Source organism: Diceros bicornis, chromosome 35, assembly GCF_020826845.1.
Source record: "Diceros bicornis minor isolate mBicDic1 chromosome 35, mDicBic1.mat.cur, whole genome shotgun sequence".
NCBI classification, from domain to species: Eukaryota; Metazoa; Chordata; class Mammalia; order Perissodactyla; family Rhinocerotidae; genus Diceros; species Diceros bicornis.
Window position 1 is genome coordinate 24613596 of NC_080774.1, and position 21837 is coordinate 24635432.

The window sequence follows — 21837 nt, forward strand, 5'->3', positions numbered from 1 at the left end:
GGCTTAGAGAGAAAATAATGTCTGAAGTCACAGAGTAAGTGGCAGAGCTGAGATTTGAACCCAAAACCATCAAACTCCTCTGTGCCATGCTAGTTTTTAAGGACGAAAGTCCATAAAATGTTAAGGAACGTTTTAAGACAGTGATGTAAGGGATGACAAAAGGCAGCCGGTTGGATGATCCTTAAAAGCTTGTGTCAGGTGTAGTTCAAATCTTACTTCATCCTTTCTTGTGACACCTGGTAAGCTTTAAGAAAAAGCATTGAAGCTTAAAAAATAAAAAACCGTTTTGATTCAGAAGTAGTGGAAGAAAATGTGAAAAAGTAGAAACAGCTGACCCTAGAATCCTCATTCAAAGATGAAGGGCACGAGGACTCTAAGGCCTTTCTTCCTGCCTCAGTCCCAGCCCTTGCTGCCCTGCCACCCTTATATGTGCTCTGGGCTCCAGCCACACTGAACTTGGCACAGTGAATTGTCCACTTGTCCCGTGTGCTGTGTCTATGTCCTCCCCAGCGTGCCCTGCCCTCACACACTCTGTACACACCTCTGTCAGCATCCAGCACACTGGGCTGCCTTATTGATTTACTTGTCTGTGTCTCACTTTAGACTGAAATCCTTTCTCTCTGTATCCTGAATGCCTGGCAAATAGGATCTTTAATAAATCTTTGAAGGTAAGAGAGAGGTTGGTTGAACACATAGGGAGATTAGAGGGTACCAGAAAAAAAGACCAGTGCAACCGTGTTGAAGAGAGGCTGGTCTTCTCTGTCCTTCTGGACCTGAAAGGCCATTCATGCCCTTGGTCTTGTATTTGAGGGCCAGGCCTCTGTGAGCTAGCCTAGGGACCTAACCTGCGTTTAGACTCTAAAATTTTAGAGCCTAGTTTCTGTGTGTTCCAGTCATCTTACTCAGATTTCTTCCCACTCCAGCCTTCTGTGAATGTGATGTAGACACTCTTGGATTGCGGGTCCCATCTCTGCCTACATGTGGTGCAGCAGCAGCCTCATGAGCAGCACAGACAGGCTCAGGCACACTACGGTTCCTGGCAGAAAGCTTCCCTCTGCACAAGCATGTGCCCAGAGGAACAAGACCTGTGCTGAGTCCCCTCTTGGACCATGCCAGTTGTTTATCACCCAAATTCGTGATCTTCATAACTAGGATTAACATTTCTAGATGCCTCTGTACGCCCTGGTTCAGGAATTCTTAAAGAAGCAGAGAAGGCAGATTATGAATACCTGTAGTTCTCTAGAACCTGATAATTGATCACAAGAATGCTACAAAGAGATTTCTTCATGAGGTTGAGTACTCTGGTGGTTCCTACAAGGGATATGCAGCTCTTGTGTTCTTTTCCTTGCTCGGTTCCTGTGAGGTGGGCTGGCATCTCTGGGAAGGTAATAGGAGTGAGGGTGTTGGGTCAGTCAACTTCAGCTTCCCGACTCTGCCCTGCTAAGGGATAAGTACGGCAGATCTGCCTTAGTCCCAGCAACATGTGTCACCCTGGACATTTCAAATTTAGGAATGTTTTTCAAAACTAGGTTTGAACTTGTTTCTTAAATGGTCAGCTCTGTCCTGGATGGACAAGGTGCTAGCTGATCTGAGATCTCAGCAGACTTGTTCTCCACCCCCTAAGGTTATCTGACCTCTCTGTAGTCCTTGTGGGCTGTAGCTGGGGGTTGTGTATTCTGAAGGACGGGCCCTGAGGTTACTGTCTCTCCCAAAATCTGTGCTGTGCTGTATTGCTTTGTGCTTTTGGTAGAGTTCTCCCCTGTTCAAGAGCTAGGTTTCCAAAACTCTTCATCAGAGAATCGTCTGGAATGGAAGGTGGGGACACATATTTAAAAATATAGATTCTTGGGCCCTATCCAGATCCAGATCCTATTTAAATTGCTGAGGGGGTCCAAGAACCAGATCTCTGGGAGGGTGCCCTGTTTAGGAAAAACAAACAAGTTTGATGGAGCCCCTTGTTAAGAACTCTTAAAATTATCCATGTGACTTCCTTAGGTCCTATTTAGACTCCAGAGCCTCAACTTGGCCTTACTCTTCTTTGTTACACACCCCCCCCACCACCACCATTTGGTAGCCCCAGGCCTCGAATGTAGTTTCGTACTGGAGATCTGTTGATTGAATACACAAATGGATGAGTGTTGAGTTTGCTTTGCACTCACTTCAAAGAACACAGAGGTTACAGCATTGCGTGATGAATTTGAGGGAAAACAAACACAAGGTATTTAATTTTATAAAGCTGCATGTTAAAGGGGTAACATGTAAGAGTGAAAAGAGTGCTGATGTTGTGTTGGAAAGTCTGAATTTAGCACTATATGATGGCCTGGCCTTGGACAAGTCCTGTAACCTCCCTGGCCTGATGTCCTCATCTGTAAAATGGAGTGCAGGTCAGAAGTGGTAATAGATGTAAATGTGCTTGGAAAACTAGAAAGTGGCTTCAAATCAGGAGTGAAGAATTGTCAGGGTAGGGACGGGCACAGAACCAGCCACAACGAGGTTGCTATGTGGTCAGGTTCAAGTCCATAGGCCCTATAAGGACCAGGAGAAAATTTTAGTAGGATGGCAACTCAGGCATGCTCAAGGCCTGCTTCCCTTTTACTCTGTCCAGTTCCTGAGCCAACCAGGGCCCTCTGTCCTCTGAGCCACTATCCCAGCTCTGCTGGGCCCGTGAGGCTGTGGCCACATGCTGTTGTTCTGTACATACTCCATGGACAGTCCCCAGGGAAGGCTGCTCGTCTCTGCCATGCTGCCTTGTTGTGGTGAGGTTCCGGTGCATGAGGGTAAGGAGGAGGTGAGGGGGAAAGGCTCCAGGTATGGGTGTGCGGCTCTGGGGAGCAGGATATGTCGCAAAGAGAGGTTTGTGAGCAGCCAGCCTGGAAGTTGACCAAAACCAGTCATGCATGCCTGCACTCACTCAACAAGTATTTGAGTGCCTACCAGGATGAGGCTCTAGAGCTCGGGTAGGAACCACATGCTCAGTCTACTAAGAATTAGAATGAGAGTGATGTGGTCTGCCTAGAGTTGGGACTTACAGGCCTGTCGCAGTGCCTGGCCTGCTGCAAGGCTGCTACTCCCTGCAAACTGTGAGCTAACATGTTACTGTCCCCTGACCATTCCCACTCCGACACCTACCTTGACGCTGACTGTCTCCTTATGCCTTAGTGTAGGAGTATGCGCCATGCAGAGCCTTGTTGGGTCCAAGGAGTGGAAAGGGCAGTGGACCAGGGTAAGTGGCATGTATGTAAGCCTCCCCAGCAGCAACAGCCCCCTCCTACCTTGGTGGGCCCTCCAGGCCACTGTGTTATCTCATAGGGCCACCTTAGCAGCCCTGTAGGAGGTATGATACTCTCACTTTTCAGGTGGGAAAAGAAATGGAAGCATCAGGGTATCTACCCAGAGCCACATGGTTAGTCAGTGATGGATCCAGGACTTGAACTTGGAGCTTTTCAGGATTGGAGAAAGCTGAAACATTGGGGAAATTTTTTTAGAAAGAACTGTCACTCTTTTGTCTGATTTCAAAATTAATACATGGAAAAATGTCAGTTTTGTAAATGGGGAGGACTTAGAAAGTATAAGACACTACCTCTAAGCCCCACCAATACAGAAATAATCACTATTAACAGTTTGGTATGTTCTTCAACGTTTTTAAAGACATTTTCTAATATTTATATTCATTATTGTAACAAATATTATACATACATTTTACAATTTCCTTTATTAAAAATGTTTTTGTGAAAGTAATACCTGTTTGTCGTAAAACATTAAAGCAGGATAAGAATATAAAATTCAAAGTTCCCCAGCCCTCATAATCCCAGAAATAACTACTGATAGTTTAGTGTGTGCCTTCTAGACATTTTCTGTGTGTGTGTGTGTGTGTACATATATACACATTTATATATGTGATTTGTTTTAACCCAAATAAGTTCATACCTTTTATTATGGAAATTTACAAGCACACGCAAAAAAATAATACAGTGAGCCCCCGTTCATCATCCAGCTCCAACAAACATCAACTTCTCTGTTGTTATTTCATCTTTTCTCTCCACTTTCACTTGTCCCCCTGGAGTATTTTAAAGCAGGTTCCAAACATCTTATCATTCCTTCATAAATACTTAAATATGTAATTCTAGCAGATGAGAATTTTTTAAAAATATTACACAATACCATTATCATACTCAACAAAATTAACAGTTCCTTAATACCAGCTAATATCCAGGCTACATCTAATTTTTATCAGTCATCTCACAAGTGTCTTTTTGCAGTTGATTTGTTTGAATCTGGTTCCAGTGAGATCCACACACTGCCAGTACTTAGTTTGTCTCAAGTCTCAATCTATAACTCTACACCCTGCCCATGCTATTTATTTTTTGGAGAACTTGGGTTATGTGTCCTGTAGAAAGTCCTACATTGTGGATTTACTGATTGCATCCTCCTGGAGTTAACATGTGCATCTGTGCCCTATATTTTCTGTAAATGGGTAATTTGTTTGAGAAACTTGATTCGGGGGGCCGGCCCTGTGGCTTAGCGGTTAAGTGCGCGCACTCCGCTGCTGGCAGGCGCGGGTTCGGATCCCGGGTGCGCACCGACACACCGCTTCTCTGGCCATGCTGAGACCGCGTCCCACATACACCAACTAGAAGGGTGTGCAACTATGACATAGAACTATCTACTGGGGCTTTGGGGGAAAAATAAATAAATAAATAAAATTATTAAAAAAAAAAAAAGAAACTTGATTCAGGGCTGTTTTAAGATGAGAATGCTTCATTGTTGGTGCTGTGTATTTCCTATTGCATCACATCAGAAGACTGTCATTAAGATCGATCAGGGAACCTGACTTTATGGTTGTCTTTCCACATCTGTACACATAGTCCTTGATTTTAAAAGTTTTTTGTTTTTTTGTTTTGTTTTTTTAAGAAACACACGTGTCTCGGGTACATGAGCTGGAATGACAAAGAAAGGCCATAATGTGGCCCTTAAAAGCAGGCTTCATCCTACGAAGAAGAGAGCAGATAGGTATGGAAAGGAGGAAGCCCTAGGTCACGGGGAAGGTCTTAGAGCCGAGGCCAGCAAGGCACTGGTGCTGCCAGCAGCTAGCTGCCCTTCTGGGACATTATGTAAAATGATGTAACTGAGTGAAAAAGTGGTGGTGAGCCGGCCTCCTCTCCCTGCTCAAGTCACTGAGCTGCTGTCATGGTGAGGGATGCTCGTGAGTCCAGATTTCTGAGTCCGTGGTGTATAGGAAGTCTTCTTGGTCTGAGAGGATCGTGCCTTTTTGGTGCTTAACTCCTTGTACTTTGAAAGCTGAAATCAGGGTGGTCTTCTGGTGCTCCCACGGTGAGTTCCAGACTTGTGGTGGGGCGCCTGTTTTGCAGAGAGTGGGTGAGGTGACCTGGAGTGGTGCAGTCTCAGAGCTGGAAAGGGTCATCTAGGAGACCATGTAGTCCAATGCCTCAGTTTACAGATGAGCAAACTGTGACCCGGAGAGGAGAAGGGAGGTTCCCAAAACCACCTAGCAAGCTGGAGGCTCAACTGAGGCCAGCATCCAACCTGCCGGTTCTCTGACTCTGGTAGCCAGCCAGCATTTTCTACTTGGAATTTCTGAGATGGCGAGGGTGGCAAGATCAGGATCTTGACAGACTCTTAATCTGCACCCAGAATTTCTGAGTATCCTTTGGTGTTGGTCTTGTCTGTCTTGTTCAATCCCTGGTGAGTTCTTTGATTTGGAGGTTGTAGTGAATAATGGTCCATTTCTCTCAGCATTTGGTGGCCAGCTTGAACTGTGGTGGTACGGTAGTTGGAATACAAACTAGGTGTCATGAGTCCCAGTCTCAGCTCTACATTAGTCAGCTAGCTAGCTGAGAGGTTGTGGGCCGCAGTTTCCTAAAGAGATTGGACCAGATCAGGTTTGCCCGAAGCATGGTATGAGTGTGCCAGACGATTTCAGGTGGTATGAGGATAAAAGATTTTCCTTCATTACATTTATATTTATCTTTCACTTATGGTAAGTAACGCTGGTTTTCTATTTTCAGCAGTGACATGGCCTCCTCTTTTTTTTTTTTTAATTTTTTAAATTTTTTGTGAGGAAGATTTGCCCTGAGCTAACATCCAATGCTAATCCTCCTCTTTTTGCTGAGGAAGATTGGCCCTGGGCTAACAACTGTGCCCATCTTCCTCTACTTTATATGTGGGATGCCGCCACAGCATGGCTAGACAAGTGGTGCGCTGGTGTGCGCACTTAACTGCTGCGCCACCAGGCCGGACCGTAGCCTCCTCAATGTATTGAGGCTAAAAAGTTGATAGATTTAGAGAAAATAAGGTGGATGGTATTCTAACCTGGCAGAAGGAGGAATGCAGAGGATTGTAGTGTGGAAAACAGTGGACCCGATGACCTTTCTGTTCCTTCTTAGCTTCTTTTTTTTTTCTTTCTTTCTTTTTTTTTTTTTTTTGAGGAAGATTATCCCTGTGCTAACATCTGTTGCCAGTCTGCCTCTTTTTTCTTTTTTCTCCCCAAAGCCCCAGTACATAGTTGTGTATCATAGTTGTAGAGTTGTAGCTCTTCTATGTGGGATGCCACCTCAGCATGGCTTGATGAGCGGTGAGTAGGTCTGTGCCCAGGATCTGAACTTGCAAACCCCAGGCTGCCGAAGCGTAATGCATGAACTTAATCATTCTGTCACTGGGCCAGCCCCTTTCTTAGCTTCTTAACCTTTCAGAGTTACAGGGTTCTCTTTATATTCTGGCGTATACCAGTCACAACCTTCTGGCCTGAGCAGATTCACTTGCCAATATAGAGGCCGTTCAAAGTTAGAGGACAGTCTGTGCATGTTGAATTTGGTTGAGCATGTATATATCCCCTGGGGTGGTTACCCTGGGAGAATGTAAAGACAGTGAGACAGGGTCCCACTTCCTATGGAAGCCATCTGTAGGCTGCTCTGTATTTGTGTATTTTGTGTATTTGTGTGTACATTCTGGGCCATGTTCATAGGAAGTTTCTGAGTCATTGCTCTCTGGGTAGTGCCTCACAACTGTCGTCCTCTGCAGCCTCTGGGGTGTCTACTTAGGGGTTCAGTCGTAATCTGAACTTCTGGAGCTAAGAGAAGATGGGGGTATTGACATGGAGGCTGGAGGGAGTGTGCTGCAGAAATGGGCAATCAAGGACTTTCTGTCTTATAGGATTTTCCTGGGGAGAATCTTAACTCAGAGTTTGCTGACAGCCAAGGATGGCAAGCAAGGGGCCCTCGGCCTCTGCGTCCCCCGAGAACTCCAGTGCAGGGGGGCCCAGCGGCAGCAGCAATGGCGCTGGTGAGAGTGGAGGGCAAGACAGCACCTTCGAGTGCAACATCTGCCTGGACACAGCCAAGGACGCCGTCATCAGCCTGTGCGGCCACCTCTTCTGGTCAGTACCCCTGCCACTGCCCCAGAGGACACCCTGCCAAGTTTAGAAAGCTTGTGGCCCTGGACAGCTTTGGAGCAGAAGGTTTCCCACCCACTTTGGGTCCTGATAGACTCACAGGCCCAATGCAGGAGACCTGGGTTCTCATCGCAGCACTGCTGCTGATGAGCTGAGTGACCTCGGGCAAATCCTGTCCCCACCTGGGCTCCATACCCCCATCTCTAAAGTAATAACACTCACCATTTAGTGAGCACCTACCACACGCCACCTGCTGTGCTGAGCAAACAGGCGGTATAGCAGAGTGGTTATGAGCAAGGACTGTGGAGCCCAACTGCCTTGCTCTGAGTCCTGACTCTGCCACTTCCCTTACACACACTCCACTTCATTTTATAGGGTCATTTGTGAGCATAAAATGACTTGAAATATGTAAAAGGCTTAGACGAGCACTTAGCATATGATCCTAATAATTGTTACTATATTTTAGTCAGTGTCCATTCCTGCCTCAGTTACAGAAACCTTTCCTGGCTCTGAGGATCTGAGTGAAGGTTGAGATTTTACTGTTTTTTCTCTTGATTTTGAGCTGTACCTGGGGGGTAAATTGGGGTAACTAGAGGGACGAGAATGCCAGCTAAGGCAAAAAGTGTGTGCCACCTCACAGCAGGCAATTTCTAGGGACAGGCATATGCACTGTTTGGTTTGTCTGAGACCCTGAGGCTACTGTATACCTGGAATAGCACCCTGAATGGGCACTCTGGGCTAGAGAGTGTTTGGAAACAAGAAGGGTTAAGGGAGGATTGGGCCAGATTATCAAACCCAGATTTGACTGAGTAAGACATTGAGCTATTGAATATTTTTGAGCAGGGCAGTGGGTATGAAGAAAGGGTCATTTAAGCAATATTTAAGGGAGTTTAGGGGGCCGGCCCTGTGGCTTAGTGGTTAAGTGCACGCGCTCCGCTACTGGCGGCCTGGGTTCGGATACCGGGCGCGCACCGATGCACCGCTTCTCCGGCCATGCTGAGGCCGCGTCCCACGTACAGCAACTAGAAGGATGTGCAACTATGACATAGAACTATCTACTGGGGCTTTGGGGGAAGAAAAGGAGGATTGGCAATAGATGTTAGCTCAGAGCCGGTCTTCCACAGCAAAAAGAGGAGGATTAGCATGGATGTTAGCTCGGGGCTGATCTTCCTCACAAAAAAAAAAAAAAGATCTGTTAAGGGAGTTTAGGCTGACAACAATGAAAAACATAAATTTACTGGTGAATGAATAGAATGGGGCAGAGATTTTTGTTCTGGAGGTCTCTTGCCCTAATCATTGTTTTATGCAGAAACTGTTCTCATCAGCCCTCTCCTAGCAATTGGAGATACTCCAGTTTTATAATTGGGGTATCAGAAAACCAGAACTTGCAATGAGTGACAAAATTAAGAATTAAGTCAAGGTATCATTGGAAAGAACACAGACTCTAAAATGAAACAGATGCTTCCAGTTGGAGTGGTTTGTCCGTGGGCAAATCCTCTAGCTTCTCTGTACCTCAGTTTCCTCATCTGTAAAATGGAGATGGTTGCACTCTCTTGTAGGTTAATGTGACCATCCGGTGACATTAACAAATGAAAAGCTATTCATCCACAGCCTGGCACAGAGTAGTTGCTTAATAAATGGAAGTAATCACCATCTTTGTTATAATTCTGAACTTTCCCCTGAGGGAAGGTCACCTCAACTTCGCCCCCACAGCCTTTGAGGGAAGTTGCCAGTGGCGATCTGCCATGATTTGGAGTGCCCTTCACTCAGTTTGGAATGATGTTGCAAGGTTGATGTCGGAGTCAGATGGCAGGTGTCTGTTATGTCCAGGGAGATTGTGTATCTGGATTGTGAGGCTAAACTGTGGTTCAGGAATTGGGAAAAGAATTATCTTCCGAGTTCAAATTTTACTCAACTAGGGGAAACACGTTATGTGAAGGACAGAAACCATGTCCACCTTTTCCACTGTCATGGCACACAGTAGGTATGCAGTAGATATTTGTTAGTTGAATGAATGGAGAGAGAAAAGTAAAAAAATCTGGAGTTAGAGTAACTTTTCCTTGAATTCTGTAAATGTCATTTTTTGCACCCAGTGCTGGGTGATAGATGGGACAATAAACTGAAAGTCCAGAGACTTATTTTTTAGTCCTGGTGCCGTAGGCAAGTCCTTTCGTGTTTCTGAGTTTGGTTTCCTCATTTGAAAAATGAGAGATTGGGCAACAACCTCTGTAGTGTAACTCATTAAGCCAAAGGTAGCCCTAGGTAGCCCTTTCTGCCAAGTAGTATCCCCATCCTTTCCATTACTTAAAGATGTTTTTACAGTACACTTGAACTTTTAAGCTACTTTTCTGCCAGCAGAACTGTCAATGCTGAGGACAGCCTGAAGATTTTCTTAAACGGGATCTGAGCCTGAAGAGGCTATGAACCCACTGAAATTGAGTCTAAAATAGTACACGTGTGTGTGCCTGCGCATGTGTGCGTGAGAATGCCCCCATGAAGTTTTCTGCACAGGGGGTCCTTAGCTTTTATTGGATTCTTCCAGAGGCCATGACCCCTCAAAGGTTGACTTGTAGAGAAGCTGGGTCTGGGATGTTCTGGAACTTGGGGTCTTCACAAGCAGTGAGATCCCAGGGATGGAGATGAGGGTCTTGTCTCCATTGCCTCATTTTTCCTGTGATTTTTAGCCCAGTCTTTTCTAATTTCTGACACCAGTGATCTCCTCAGACCCTCAGTGGGGTTACAGTGCTCCACAGTTTGATCCTATTTTCCCATTTTTCTGCCCCCACCCCGACCCATCCGTGTTTCTGCTAATAAAAGCATTTTTTCCCCCTTTCTCTTTCTCCTTGATGCCTGGTTGCCTTGGGGACTCTGGCAGTTGGCCATGTTTACATCAGGTAAGATGCATTTCCTTTTACTTTGTCTTTCATCAGCTGTGGTTGCACAAGACACCCCTTGTCTCAGGAGACTGCTGTCAGAAACTGCAATCTCCCCTGCTTGTGGGCTCATTTGCTTGCTTTCCCCCTGACCCTCTTCATACACCTGCCCACTGACAGGCACTTGATGAAATAACGGGTCACTGTGGTACCTGGGATGGTCCTGACTCTGCTACCGATGGCTTTGTGGCCTTGGCAGGCCACCACCTCTCTGGGTCTCACTTCCTCATTTGTAAATTGCATTGGATTTGATAATATGTTAGGTTTTTATTTTTGAGATTATGCCTCTATAAAAAGTACCTCCTATCATGTCACCAATCTCCCCTACCCTTAAAGGTCTTAAAAATGTTGAGGGGAAATTTTTTTGGACTCAACAAAGAGCTTTTGTGAGAGGAAAAAATGTCTGTTTTCCCAGCTTTAGATTATTATGAAAACCAGTTAGTAAGTATTCACTAAGACCCAGGCGCCTGCTTGGTGCAACAGAGCAGGGCCTGGCATTCACAATTGACTGTGAATAATCACTGCAAGCTTACTGTCTCCACGGTTGTTGGCAGTAGAGCCCCACACTAGTAGGTGGCTTAGGAATGTAGTGGGGGGACAGAAGTTCCAGACCGCTAGAGCCTCAGAATCTGGATGGGAGAAAGAAGCAAGGGAAACGAGAGAGGAGTTCCTGCTGTGTTCAGGGCTATGCATTCTGACCCCCGTGGAACCTGGTGGAACATGTCTGCTGTAAATTTATAAAGCACACAGAACGCATAAGTTTTGGAGCTTTTGTAAAATCATTAAATGCTGCCTTCTCCTTGGCCCTGAAGTCCTAGATTCACACTTATGTAATAAACTTTATAGCATTGGGTCTAAAGATGTGGTTTATGTTTTAAGATAAATGTTGAGAAAATATTATTTAATGTCTACAAAGACACTCCAGGTAACATGTTTTTATCATTTTTATTTTGTTTTTAAGAAAGTTAAACAAAATGTTTTTAAAATAACCAGTGCAAGGGCCTGGGAAACCCAAAACAGGATTTTGGTGTTTTTAATATTGAAAGAAATAATTGGGCCGGCCCCATGGCTTGGTGGTTAGGTGCGCGCGCTCTGCTGCTGGCGGCCCGGGTTCGGATCCTGGGCACGCACCGACGCGCTGCTTCTCCGGCCATGCTGGGGCCGCGTCCCATATACAGCAACTAGAAGGCTGTGCAGCTATGACATACAACTATCTACTGGAGCTTTGGGGGAAAAAATAAATAAATAAAAATAAAAAAAAAAAAAATAATTGAATGCAAAAATCAATGAAAGTACACAAAAAACACTAAGCGAATTTAGATAATGAGCAAAATCTATACTTTAGCACATAGTAAATCACCAGAAAATGGTCAGCTTATGTCCAGATTCTGATGTCTGGGATACAAAGTTGTTAAAGAAATGCTGTAAAAATGAGGAATCACAGAAAGAAAAATCTGACTGCCAGGCTAGTACAATTGATCTGTCAGGAAAGGTGGAGATTTAAAGTTCGTTATACTTGCACCCACAGCCTAAACTGAGGCTGGGTCTGTCAGACCCCTTGACACAGCTCCAGGCTTACACTTCCTTCCTGCTGTATTGCTGGGAACCCCGAGAGAGCTGAAGCATGAAGAAGCCTGTTTAATTATCATGATATTTAAAGGCAGTTTTGATTCCACCGCTAGTAAATATTTGAGTGCGAGTAGCAGGAATCAGAGTTGGGTTCCTTGAAGTGTTCGCTGCTGGGACTGGTATTTCCAGTTTGAGCTCTCTGGTCCGTGTTGTTCTGGTGGCTCTGACTGACTGCTCTGTGGTAGGCTTGTGCCATTCATGCGTTTTTCTCTCCTGCTTGCAGTGGTTGGAGACCAGACCTAACAGACAGGTGTGTCCAGTTTGCAAAGCTGGCATCAGCCGAGACAAGGTCATCCCGCTCTATGGCAGGGGCAGCACTGGGCAGCAGGACCCCAGGTGAGGCCTTGGGGCAGCTCTCACACCCACTTCTCCCCTTGGACGTGAATTCATTTCCATTCAGCACCCCCTCACCTCACCCTTGGTGCGTGCAGACCCTCAGTTTTGAGGCAGGTAGTTGGGATCCAGATGAGAGTCAGCCAGAAGGAGAGGGGAGCCAAGTTGCCACTTGCTGGGCTGTAATACAGATATCCACTGATTGTCTGCCAGAAGGCAGGCAATGTGCTAGGCAGTGCACACATCATCACAACTGTGAGTGTGCAAAGTGATGTGAAGGAGCAGCCTGAGAAGTAGGTTATCCAGAAGGAGAGTCTGCAAGGAACGGGGTTGTTACAGCAGTGATTTATAAAGTACAAGGGGAAGAGGGGACAGGGGATCTAGGAGGCTTTGTGAAGTTTGAGATTTCTGGAAATGGAGGTGTGGGTGGGTCCAGCATTCTACAAACACAAGTACTGAGAGCCCTTTGTGGTCTGGTGCACACACGCGTACACCCTCGAACTCCCTGGCAGCGTCTCTTACCTTCTTCCACCCCACCCCAGCATACCCTGTACCCAGACATGTTGGACTTACCCTTTCACGTTCATGAGCCTTTGTATTAGTTTTACGTCTGCCTCTTTGGCCCTCCCCAGTCCTGCTCAACCCCCTTCTCCTCCTTTAACTTCTACTCATCTTTATGAGCAGCCCTAAAGCTACCTCCATGAAGTGGCCCTTCTTCCTCACATTAGTTGCTCTCACCCCATTTAGTCAATACCTTTATTAAAGAAATCCCGTCCCACACTGTATTGTGATTGGTTGTGGCCTCCTTTAAACCATGGATGCTTCAAGAGTAGCATCTGTCATCAGTCAATATTGGTAGCATCCTGTTTAGTGCCTGATAGATAAAAAGACCTCAGTCCAGTATTTGTGCGAGGAGTGATGGAAGGGGCTAGAACTCAGAGGCAAAAAGAATAGTGTAGAGTACTTGCCCAAGAGTAATGGGAGGTAAAGCTGAAGTTAGTAGGGGCAGATCAGAGAAACCCTGAATCTCGGCCCTCTCTACTGACAGGCCATCCTCTGTTTCAGTTTGGATTTGGGATTTTTGACGTCATATATCACGTAGGTCCAGGGAAGGTGTCTGGCTGGCATTCGTAACCAGCCTGGGTCAGGCTCTCTGAGAGGAGTAGGCTGAGTGCAATCTGAGGAACAACTTGTAACAGGCTGAGTTTCTCCCCAGTTTTCTATACAGTAGGGAAAAACAATTGCAAGTAGAACAAAGAGTAAGTATTTGGTTTAATTTGATAGAAGTTCACTTGCTGGGCAGGAAAGGGGTCTGTGGCCCTGACCATGTTGCTGAAGAGCTCCCAGTCCACTCAGGGAGCAGCTCAAAGCATTTTGTAATAGACTTATTTTACACCGTTTCTGTTTCAGAGAGAAGACCCCTCCCCGTCCTCAAGGACAGAGGCCAGAGCCGGAGAACAGAGGGGTGAGGAGAATTCTAGGAAAAGTTTCTAGAAATGAGCCCATGAACTTTAGAAGTTTCCCTCTTGGCCCTACTCTTTTTCTCCTTGATTTGTAAAAGTAAAGGAAAACTTGTAAAATACAGAAAGGAAGTGAGGAGATTTAGTGAGGAGAAAAAATCACTTATAATCACACCATCCAGAGATAACCACTGGAAACATTTTGGTCTATTTTCTTTTCTATTTTTCTATAATTACCTATACACACATGCAAATTTTATAGATCTATTTATGGATGCATTTTATAGATACATGTGGCTGTATACATACATACATATATATATATATATATATATTTTTTTTTTTTAACAATGTTTGGCTGCTGTTTTGTAACCTTCTTTTAAAACTATTCATTCTGTGTTAAGTGCCTTATGTGTGGTGGGCATCATTCTAGGCGCTAGTGACATTTCAACGCACATAGCAAAGATTGCTGCCCTTACGCAGTTTACATTCTCAGAGGGAGAGATTTTCAACAATATATCTTGAGATTTTACATGTCAGTAATATTTTATTTAATGGTTGTTTAGTGTGCAGATGTATGGACTTAATTTATTTGATTCTTTGTTGGACGTTTAGCTGCTTCCTTTTCTTTTTTCTATTTTAAAAATAATCTGATGAACTTACAGATAAATTTTGAGCAGGTTAACAATTATTTTATTAGAATAAATTCTTAGAAGTAGAATTACCAGCTCAAAAAATTTGCACGTTTAAATCACGTTAGTCTTTAAAAATTTTTTTTGTTAAACTATTAAAGAAATTTTAAAAGCAAAATATTTACCCACATTACCAGAATCCCAAAACAAATATATTTTCGTTTCCCCATCTTCTCTTCATCTGTAGCGTATGTGTATGTAGTTTTATGTAGCCATCACCATTCTGTTTGCTTCTTTAAAATTTAATTTTGGCAGTATTTTCCATGATGCTCTGTAGTGTCCTCTTTATTATTTTTAAAGGCTGGTATTTATTCCATTGAATTTTGGTGCATTATAATTTGGGTTTGCATTATAATTAGTTGCTTCCAGATTTTGCTGTTGTAAATAACGCTATAGTGACCATTTTTGCACGTATTTCTATTTTCTTATTTGAATTATGGCATTTCCTTAGGATTCCCAGGAGTAGGATTATTGAGTTAGGGATCTTGATAGAAATTGTGGTTTTCTTCTCCAGATTACCCTTAATAATAATAGCAGTGAACACTGGTTGAAAGATTATTATATTCAAAGAATTATATGTTAAGGGCTTTATATGCACAATCTCATTTAAGCCTCACATCAACCCATTTAACAGAAGAGGAAACTGAGGCCTAGATAGGTGAAGTGACTTGTCCAGGGCCACACAGACAAGGCTGAAACCCAGATCTGGCTGGTATGAAGTCCCTGCTCTTGACAACCAGGCAACACTACTTTAACCTTCCCAAGTTCTAGTTCCCAACAGAGTATTAGCTTCTAACCCAGAAATCAGAGGCCCCAGGAAGTCAGAGGCCCTGGCCTTGATAACTGCAGTGCACACCTCTAGCATTTATGAGCTCCTGCAGTCGTCAGTGATGCTTTTTGCCTTCTCTGCCCTGGGAACATACACCCACCAAATATGAGGACTTGTGCGATTGTATAGGTGTTGCTAGAAGGGATGCTGTGGGCTCAATCCTCAGGATTGCCCTAAATGAAGTGGTGGTTCCTGATGAAACAATTGCACCTTCCTGGGTAGGGCGGCCTCGGTCCCAGGAGCTCTCAGACTCAACCATGCTGGTCTGAGTAGGAGGCATTTCTGCACTGAGGAGATGGAAACTGGTTGTTTCCTTCCCTGTAGGTTTGCCCTCTTATTAAATCAGCTGTTAGGCTTTATAGGTGGTGCCACGCAGTAAGAAATTCAGAGCTGGATGCCAGGCTGCTCAGTATGGGTTAGGGAGCAGCCACTTTCATGACTTGCAAAAGACTCACAAGTGAAAGCCAGTCAGCTCTTTGTGGAGAATAGTTGGCCCAATATTTTTTCTTCTTATTTTTTAATTAAGAGCATGAGTCTGGATCATCTTGACCTAGTTTTAGATCTAAACGCTACCCCTTACTAGCTATGTGAACTTGGTCAAGTTATTTCACCTCTCTGAGCCTCAGTTTGGTCATCTGTAAAATGTGGTTGGTGCTAATGTAAGAATTAAATGCAATTAGAGTATCCTCCTGTGCTTAACATGGTGCCTAGCACAGAGTTAACACTTAGAGAATGGGAGTTACTTATTCACAATATTATGATTCCTAGTGAATCTTCTTGTGTGAAAGATGATGCAGTGTAGAACACATACAGGGGAAAAATCTGAGGATGGTACACCAAACCACTAACAGTGGTTCTTGGTGGGGAGGGGCCACTGAAATGGAGGGTAAATAAGGAGACCTCTAACTTTCTATGTCAGTTATTCCTATGATGTATGAATTTCTTATAACAAGCATGGATACTTTTGTAATCAGAAAAAAATTAAAATTTTTAAAATTCTTGGTAACAATATTAAAAGAAAATTTTAAGGGAAAATACTTATGTATATCTTGTCCACATACCTACATATTGTCATGCACTTGTGACCATAGCATTCAGTTTTGTCTGATAACTTGGTAACAAGAGTTTTTCTGGGTTGCTGCATAGTCAGTGTGTAATGGTCCTTAGAGAGCATGTATCAAAATTTTGATCTTGACCCCCATTGTTGGTTAATTAGGGTTCCACTTTTTTGCTGTTACCAATAACCCAATAACGTGTTCTGACATTCCCTTGTAATTGGGTTTAGGAGTTATTGCCAATTTTGCTGTCACAAAGTATGTAGAAAATTTTACTGGCTGGTGTGGGACTCTGGGAAAGAACCTGGAGCTCTAAGAACCCTGATTTGCATCAGCAGTGTTTTACTTTGGGTCAGTGCCAGTCCTTTCTGGCATTTACAGCTCCTTAGCTGGGACCCCTTGAAAGCTAGAAGGGCAGAGGGACCACCGGTATCCTCTGCTTTGGGGTCTAAATGGCAAGAAAAGATGTCCCCCCTTGGAAACAGGTGGCAGAGAGTAGGGAGGAGAGACGGATGCCACATTGAAGGTGACGTGTTTGACAGGTGCAAGAGAAACCTGCTTGTTCTTCTTCATAATTGCATTTCTTCCACGCAGGGATTTCAAGGATTTGGATTTGGGGATGGTGGCTTCCAGATGTCTTTTGGAATTGGGGCATTTCCCTTTGGGATTTTTGCCACAGCATTTAACATAAACGATGGGCGGCCTCCTCCAGGTAAGATCCTAATTCCTTCATAATCCTGCTTGAAGCTTCCTTGGAATTTGGCAGTATAAAGGTTACAGATAATTGTCACTGCTTGGACAATCAGCCTTTTCAAAATGTGCTGAACTCGTTTCAGATTACTGTTAGTTATGCTAATGATGTCACGCACTTACCAAGTATTAGGCACGTTCACAGCGCTTGCCCTTATAAATTCAGGGGATCCTCACGACAAGCCTGTGAGATAGGTGTGTGATTAGCTCAGTTTACAAATCAGAAAATGCTCAGTAATGTTTCCCAAGACATACGCCATGCCTATAAAATGAAAAAGTATAAATGATACCCAGCTGAGGAAAAGCCTAGTCCTGTGCATGTACCCCCTACTTTGACCATTTGTGGGCAGGGAGGGATAAGGCGACCCTCCAGAAGTCAGGGTTACTCCGTTCTCTGTCCAGCTTCCCTCAGGACACACGTGGGGCTGGTCCCAAGCCCCATCCCTTTGGGAACCCTGCTTAGGTCTGCCACCTTCTGCCACCTTTCTCCTTCCAACCAGCTTGAGGGTGCCAGCTGCATTCTGTGTAGAGCAGGACGGTGAGGTGGGTACCTTATATACTATATCACAATCTGACACCCAGGCCAAGATCTTTCCCATGGAGTCTGCCAAGGTGCCAAGGTCAGTTGAGCTCTGCTTGTACTCATTGGAGCCTTGTGTGCTGGGCACAGTATGGAGTACAGAAGGGACCAGTGTGTGGTTCCTGGCGAGGAGCTTATACTCTAGGGATAGACGTCTACTCCTGGGTCATCCCAGTTGTCCCCCTCCCCCACCCTGGTGCATGACACATAGCGGACAATCAGTAAGTCTCTGTTGACTGCCTGCCTGCATGAATCTCTCAGAGCACCTAACTGGGAATAGTGCAGCACTCGGAGATCTTGGGAATGCCCTTCCTTACGTCATCCACCTCAAAGGTTTCTCCTCTGTTCACATGTTGTTTTCTCAGAGGAAGGAGACCCCAAAGGGCAGGGCGTGCTCTGCTGTGAAGGAGCAACAGGGCCCCGTGGAGGCAGCAGGAACTTGCCTGGTAGCGTGCTTCCCTCCAGCCTGGTCCAGAGCTCACCCTGGGTTCCCCCAGGTAAAGAGTTCCACAGCCAGGCTTGGACTCTGGATCACTTTATCTCCCTGCCACAATCACAGACAGTTTTCCCTTGTCATGTTTGGTACAATTTGCCCATCCTGGATGTGGATTCTCTTATTCTCTTTCCCCCAAAGTCAAGACAGGGGCCTCTACATAGCAGCTTTTCTCAAACCAGAGAGGAGTAGAGACCCAGCTTCTCAGCCTACTTCTGCCCCTAGTTTGCTAGGTGGTGGAGGAGACAAATCATTTTGCCTGTCTTGGCCCTAGTTCTCTCCTCTGGAAAAGGAAGGCACTCTGGAAAAGGAAGGCACTCTGTGTGGGGCTCTCCAAGACTTCTCCCGGCTCAACAGTACCAGAATCCAGAGACTCCGTGACTCGAGAGGCCATGTGCAGAGAGGCTGAGCACGCGACTGTGGAGCTCTGCCACTAACTCATGAACCTCGTGCTCTTGGGCAGGTCACTTCCTGCCTGTGCTTCAGTTTCTTCTCACACAAAATGGGAATAATAATACCCACCAAGCAATAATGGGTGTACAGAATACTTAGCACACAGAAGATGTTTAACAAACAGTAGCTTTTCTTTTATTATTTCCTCTAAGAGTTTCCTGTTTTATTTGCACCTGCAGGCCAAACCTTCTTAGGATAAATTGGAGACCTTGTCTTCCTTGTTATATTATTCCACGTATTTTCATAATTCCAATTTTGTTTTGCCTGATATTATTCGGGGTTTGGAAATCTTTTTAGAGTGCAGGATTCTGTTGTAAAGAGATGAACATTCGTGCTTTCGACTTCTGGCCCAAATGGGCAGTGTGCACAGTTGCAGAGTTCTCACAGTCTCTCTTCTCCCTCCTGTCTCTCCAGCTGTCCCTGGAACACCCCAGTATGTGGACGAGCAGTTCCTGTCACGCCTCTTCCTGTTTGTGGCCCTGGTGATCATGTTCTGGCTCCTGATTGCCTAATGCTGGGCTCCCAGCCTACAACCATGGCAGGGCCTCTGAGCTGGTGACACACCACCCCCACTCTTGATGTTTGGCTTCCTGGCTAATCCTGACCCCTGGAATCAGTGGGGTCAGTAACACATCAAGGAGTTTTGCTTCTCCATCAGAGCTTTCGGACTCAAGACCAGTTGTCGAGGACCCTAGAATGTGGCCACTTCTGTAAAAACCCTGCTATAACCTCAGTCCTCAGCATTGAGTCATCTCTCATGGGTTACACCATGAAATCCTGTTCCAGCCAGCTCAGCAGGTCCTGACTCTGCACAGGGAAGAGGCAGAAAGAGCGAAACTGACAGTACAGTTTCACCTGAGTTTGATACTACAAAAACCAAGAGATGAACGAAATAGTACTTTCTTTCATCTCTTTAAATACCCCTTGGTAAATGGCCTCCGAAATCGCTGGGGCTCCTCATACAGAGAGGTTCCCCTTCCAGGTCCCAGTGCTGCTCTGTCCTATTTCCTCCTCCTCCTCTTCAGCAGAAATGCAAGAAATTGCTGTCCTATAAAGATCATAATTGTAGCAGCTGAAGCTGGAGTCACTTCATGAATTCACCAAAGACCCAAAGATCTTTTATTGGCTCTGGGCTGTGCTCAGTGTCTGACTCCAGAGATTGGCTTGAATGACCTCCTGGTTTCCTGGAGTAGATTATCCCTGGAGACATGTGGCTTCACTCTCAGATTTCCCATCAGCTTCCCCCCCAAAACTTTGTGCATCCGCCTTTCTGCTAGAGGGCACACAGCCTAGACTACTGCTGAAGCCGGGACTGACTGCTGCACGTCAGGAAAGACCTGCAGTTGGGCCTCTGGTGGGATTCAGAGCCCTGATGCAGGAACAACTGTATAAGCAGCCCTGTCCCCAAGGCTGCAGAAGCTCTGGGTGAATCCTCTCCTAGACTCAACCAAAGGAAACTGGGGGCTTTGTCAAGTCAGTCCAGCTGCATGTTGAAGACGACCCTCCTCAGAAGCTAAATTGTTCTTAATGAAGAGGCAGGCAAGGGGGAGACCAGCATGTGACCCTGATTTTGGTATGGCTTAATGGATTCCCCTGAAAACTCCTTGTGTGTATTCTAAAATCAGGGAAGCATGTGACTCCAAAGCAGGCAATCCCTGATGATTTGTAAAAGCCAGGCAGCAGAGCCTGGGGAGCCTCAACATGATAATTTGATAAGGTCTTCCTGTGGAAATTTCCAGGAGAAATCATTCTTCCTAAGCCTGTGATTTGTTTTTCAACTTCACAAGCTTCTTCCTCTAAATCTGATTGAAAGAGTGTGGTGCCAGGTAGGAGGACAGTTCACTTGGTGGAATGGTTCTCACTTTGCTGGTCAGATTTCTCTTCCTAGAAATCCAGCTTCTTCCAGGAGACCTGGAGAGTGGGGGAAGATGGACTTCTTCTGGGGGCCTCTCCAGTCCACACTGCTCCTGGCTTACCCCCAGCAATAGCCAACAAGTGGTAGAAAGCCCCACTTAGTGCTTTTTTCCAAATATGGCTCTGCATAGTGTGTGAAAACCAAGACATTAAGGAAGATGAGGGAAGCCCTCCTGCCTTCTCCACAGCTCCACCCCTTCCCCTTTGTACCTGTCAATGCCAGAGTTCAGTGTTTAAACAGACAAAATATAAGTATTGAATAGGTGGTTCGTTTGCCGAATTCATTTGGTAGGAATAAGCCACCAGCTTTACAATGTGCCTGATGGATTTTAAACATTCTTGGGGGCACCCACTTAAGAGTGCTCTTTTTATTACCTTTTGGAAATCCCCAGAGTCGGAGGGGCCCCTGGCTATTCTCAGCTCAAGAGGATTGGTGGAATCCCTCAGTGGAGTTGCTCCACCTAGTGGTGGGAGACAGGACTTCAGTCAGATGGTCCCAGAAGAAAGGTTCAAGAAGGGTTGTGGATAGGAAGACAAATCCCTCTGACTCTAACGGAATGGAGTGAGCCCAGGAGTGCACCACCAGCAAAGGCATCCCAGGAACCTGTTAGCAAAGCCAGGTTGGCCATGTGCCGTTTGATTTTGAACCTTATAGGTCCCCCCTCATCCTCCTCCAGGAGCTGGGGCAGGAGAGCCGACTTGGGACTGCTGGCCCAGCCCCGACAGGGAGCCACCTTTGCACCATCCCTCTGCAGGCTCACCACCTTGCCCCTCTGCCAAGGCAGTTGTCCTTTCTTTTGTGTGTGTTTTCTATGTTCTTGGCCTCCATCCCCTTTCTGCCACCTTTGTGGATTAGGACCAGGTCCTAGCCACAGTCAGAAAATGATACCATGTACAGTGACACACCTTGACCAGTCACTAATTTTCACTGTTGTGAAAGTGATTTGATTTAGAATTAAACAAATGGTTTTACATTACTGTGAGCTGTGAACTTCTTGTCTGCGTCATGGGGGTGGTGGTGAATGGGTTGGGGAGTAGTCACACTGGTCTGGCCTTTAGGAGGCACCTCTGCATCCTTGGGAATGTCACATTGAGGATGAAAGTTTTCAGACAGCCATCGATAATTAGAGATGAGAAGCATAGGCTGGAGTCCTGGCTTCATACACAGCCTTGCCCAAGGTTTGACCTGTCTGACAGGCAGCCCTGGTCCTCACAAGTGCATAGAATTCCTCAGTTTGCAAGCTGCTATGACGGAGCTTAGCTTGTGGCCTATCAGGGCCTTGAGGACAATCACAGGCTATGCAGTGT

General features: G+C 45.5%; 1 protein-coding gene across 2 annotated transcripts in view; it reads left to right on the forward strand.

Moving 5' to 3' along the window:
* Positions 1 to 21503, forward strand: part of RNF185 (ring finger protein 185) — a 30690-nt gene extending 9187 nt beyond the window's left edge. The window contains exons 1-7 of one of the 2 annotated variants that reach the window (XM_058531805.1): positions 4912 to 5010; positions 7171 to 7393; positions 10284 to 10302; positions 12194 to 12306; positions 13714 to 13768; positions 16934 to 17051; positions 19030 to 21503. In XM_058531805.1, coding sequence (XP_058387788.1) covers positions 7218 to 7393; positions 10284 to 10302; positions 12194 to 12306; positions 13714 to 13768; positions 16934 to 17051; positions 19030 to 19127 — 579 coding nt within the window. In that variant the 5' untranslated portion in view covers positions 4912 to 5010; positions 7171 to 7217 and the 3' untranslated portion in view covers positions 19128 to 21503. Of the gene's footprint in view, positions 1 to 4911; positions 5011 to 7170; positions 7394 to 10283; positions 10303 to 12193; positions 12307 to 13713; positions 13769 to 16933; positions 17052 to 19029 lie in introns of those variants that run through there. The other variant, XM_058531806.1, reaches the window with a different exon arrangement.
* The last annotated feature ends 334 nt before the right edge of the window (positions 21504 to 21837 follow it).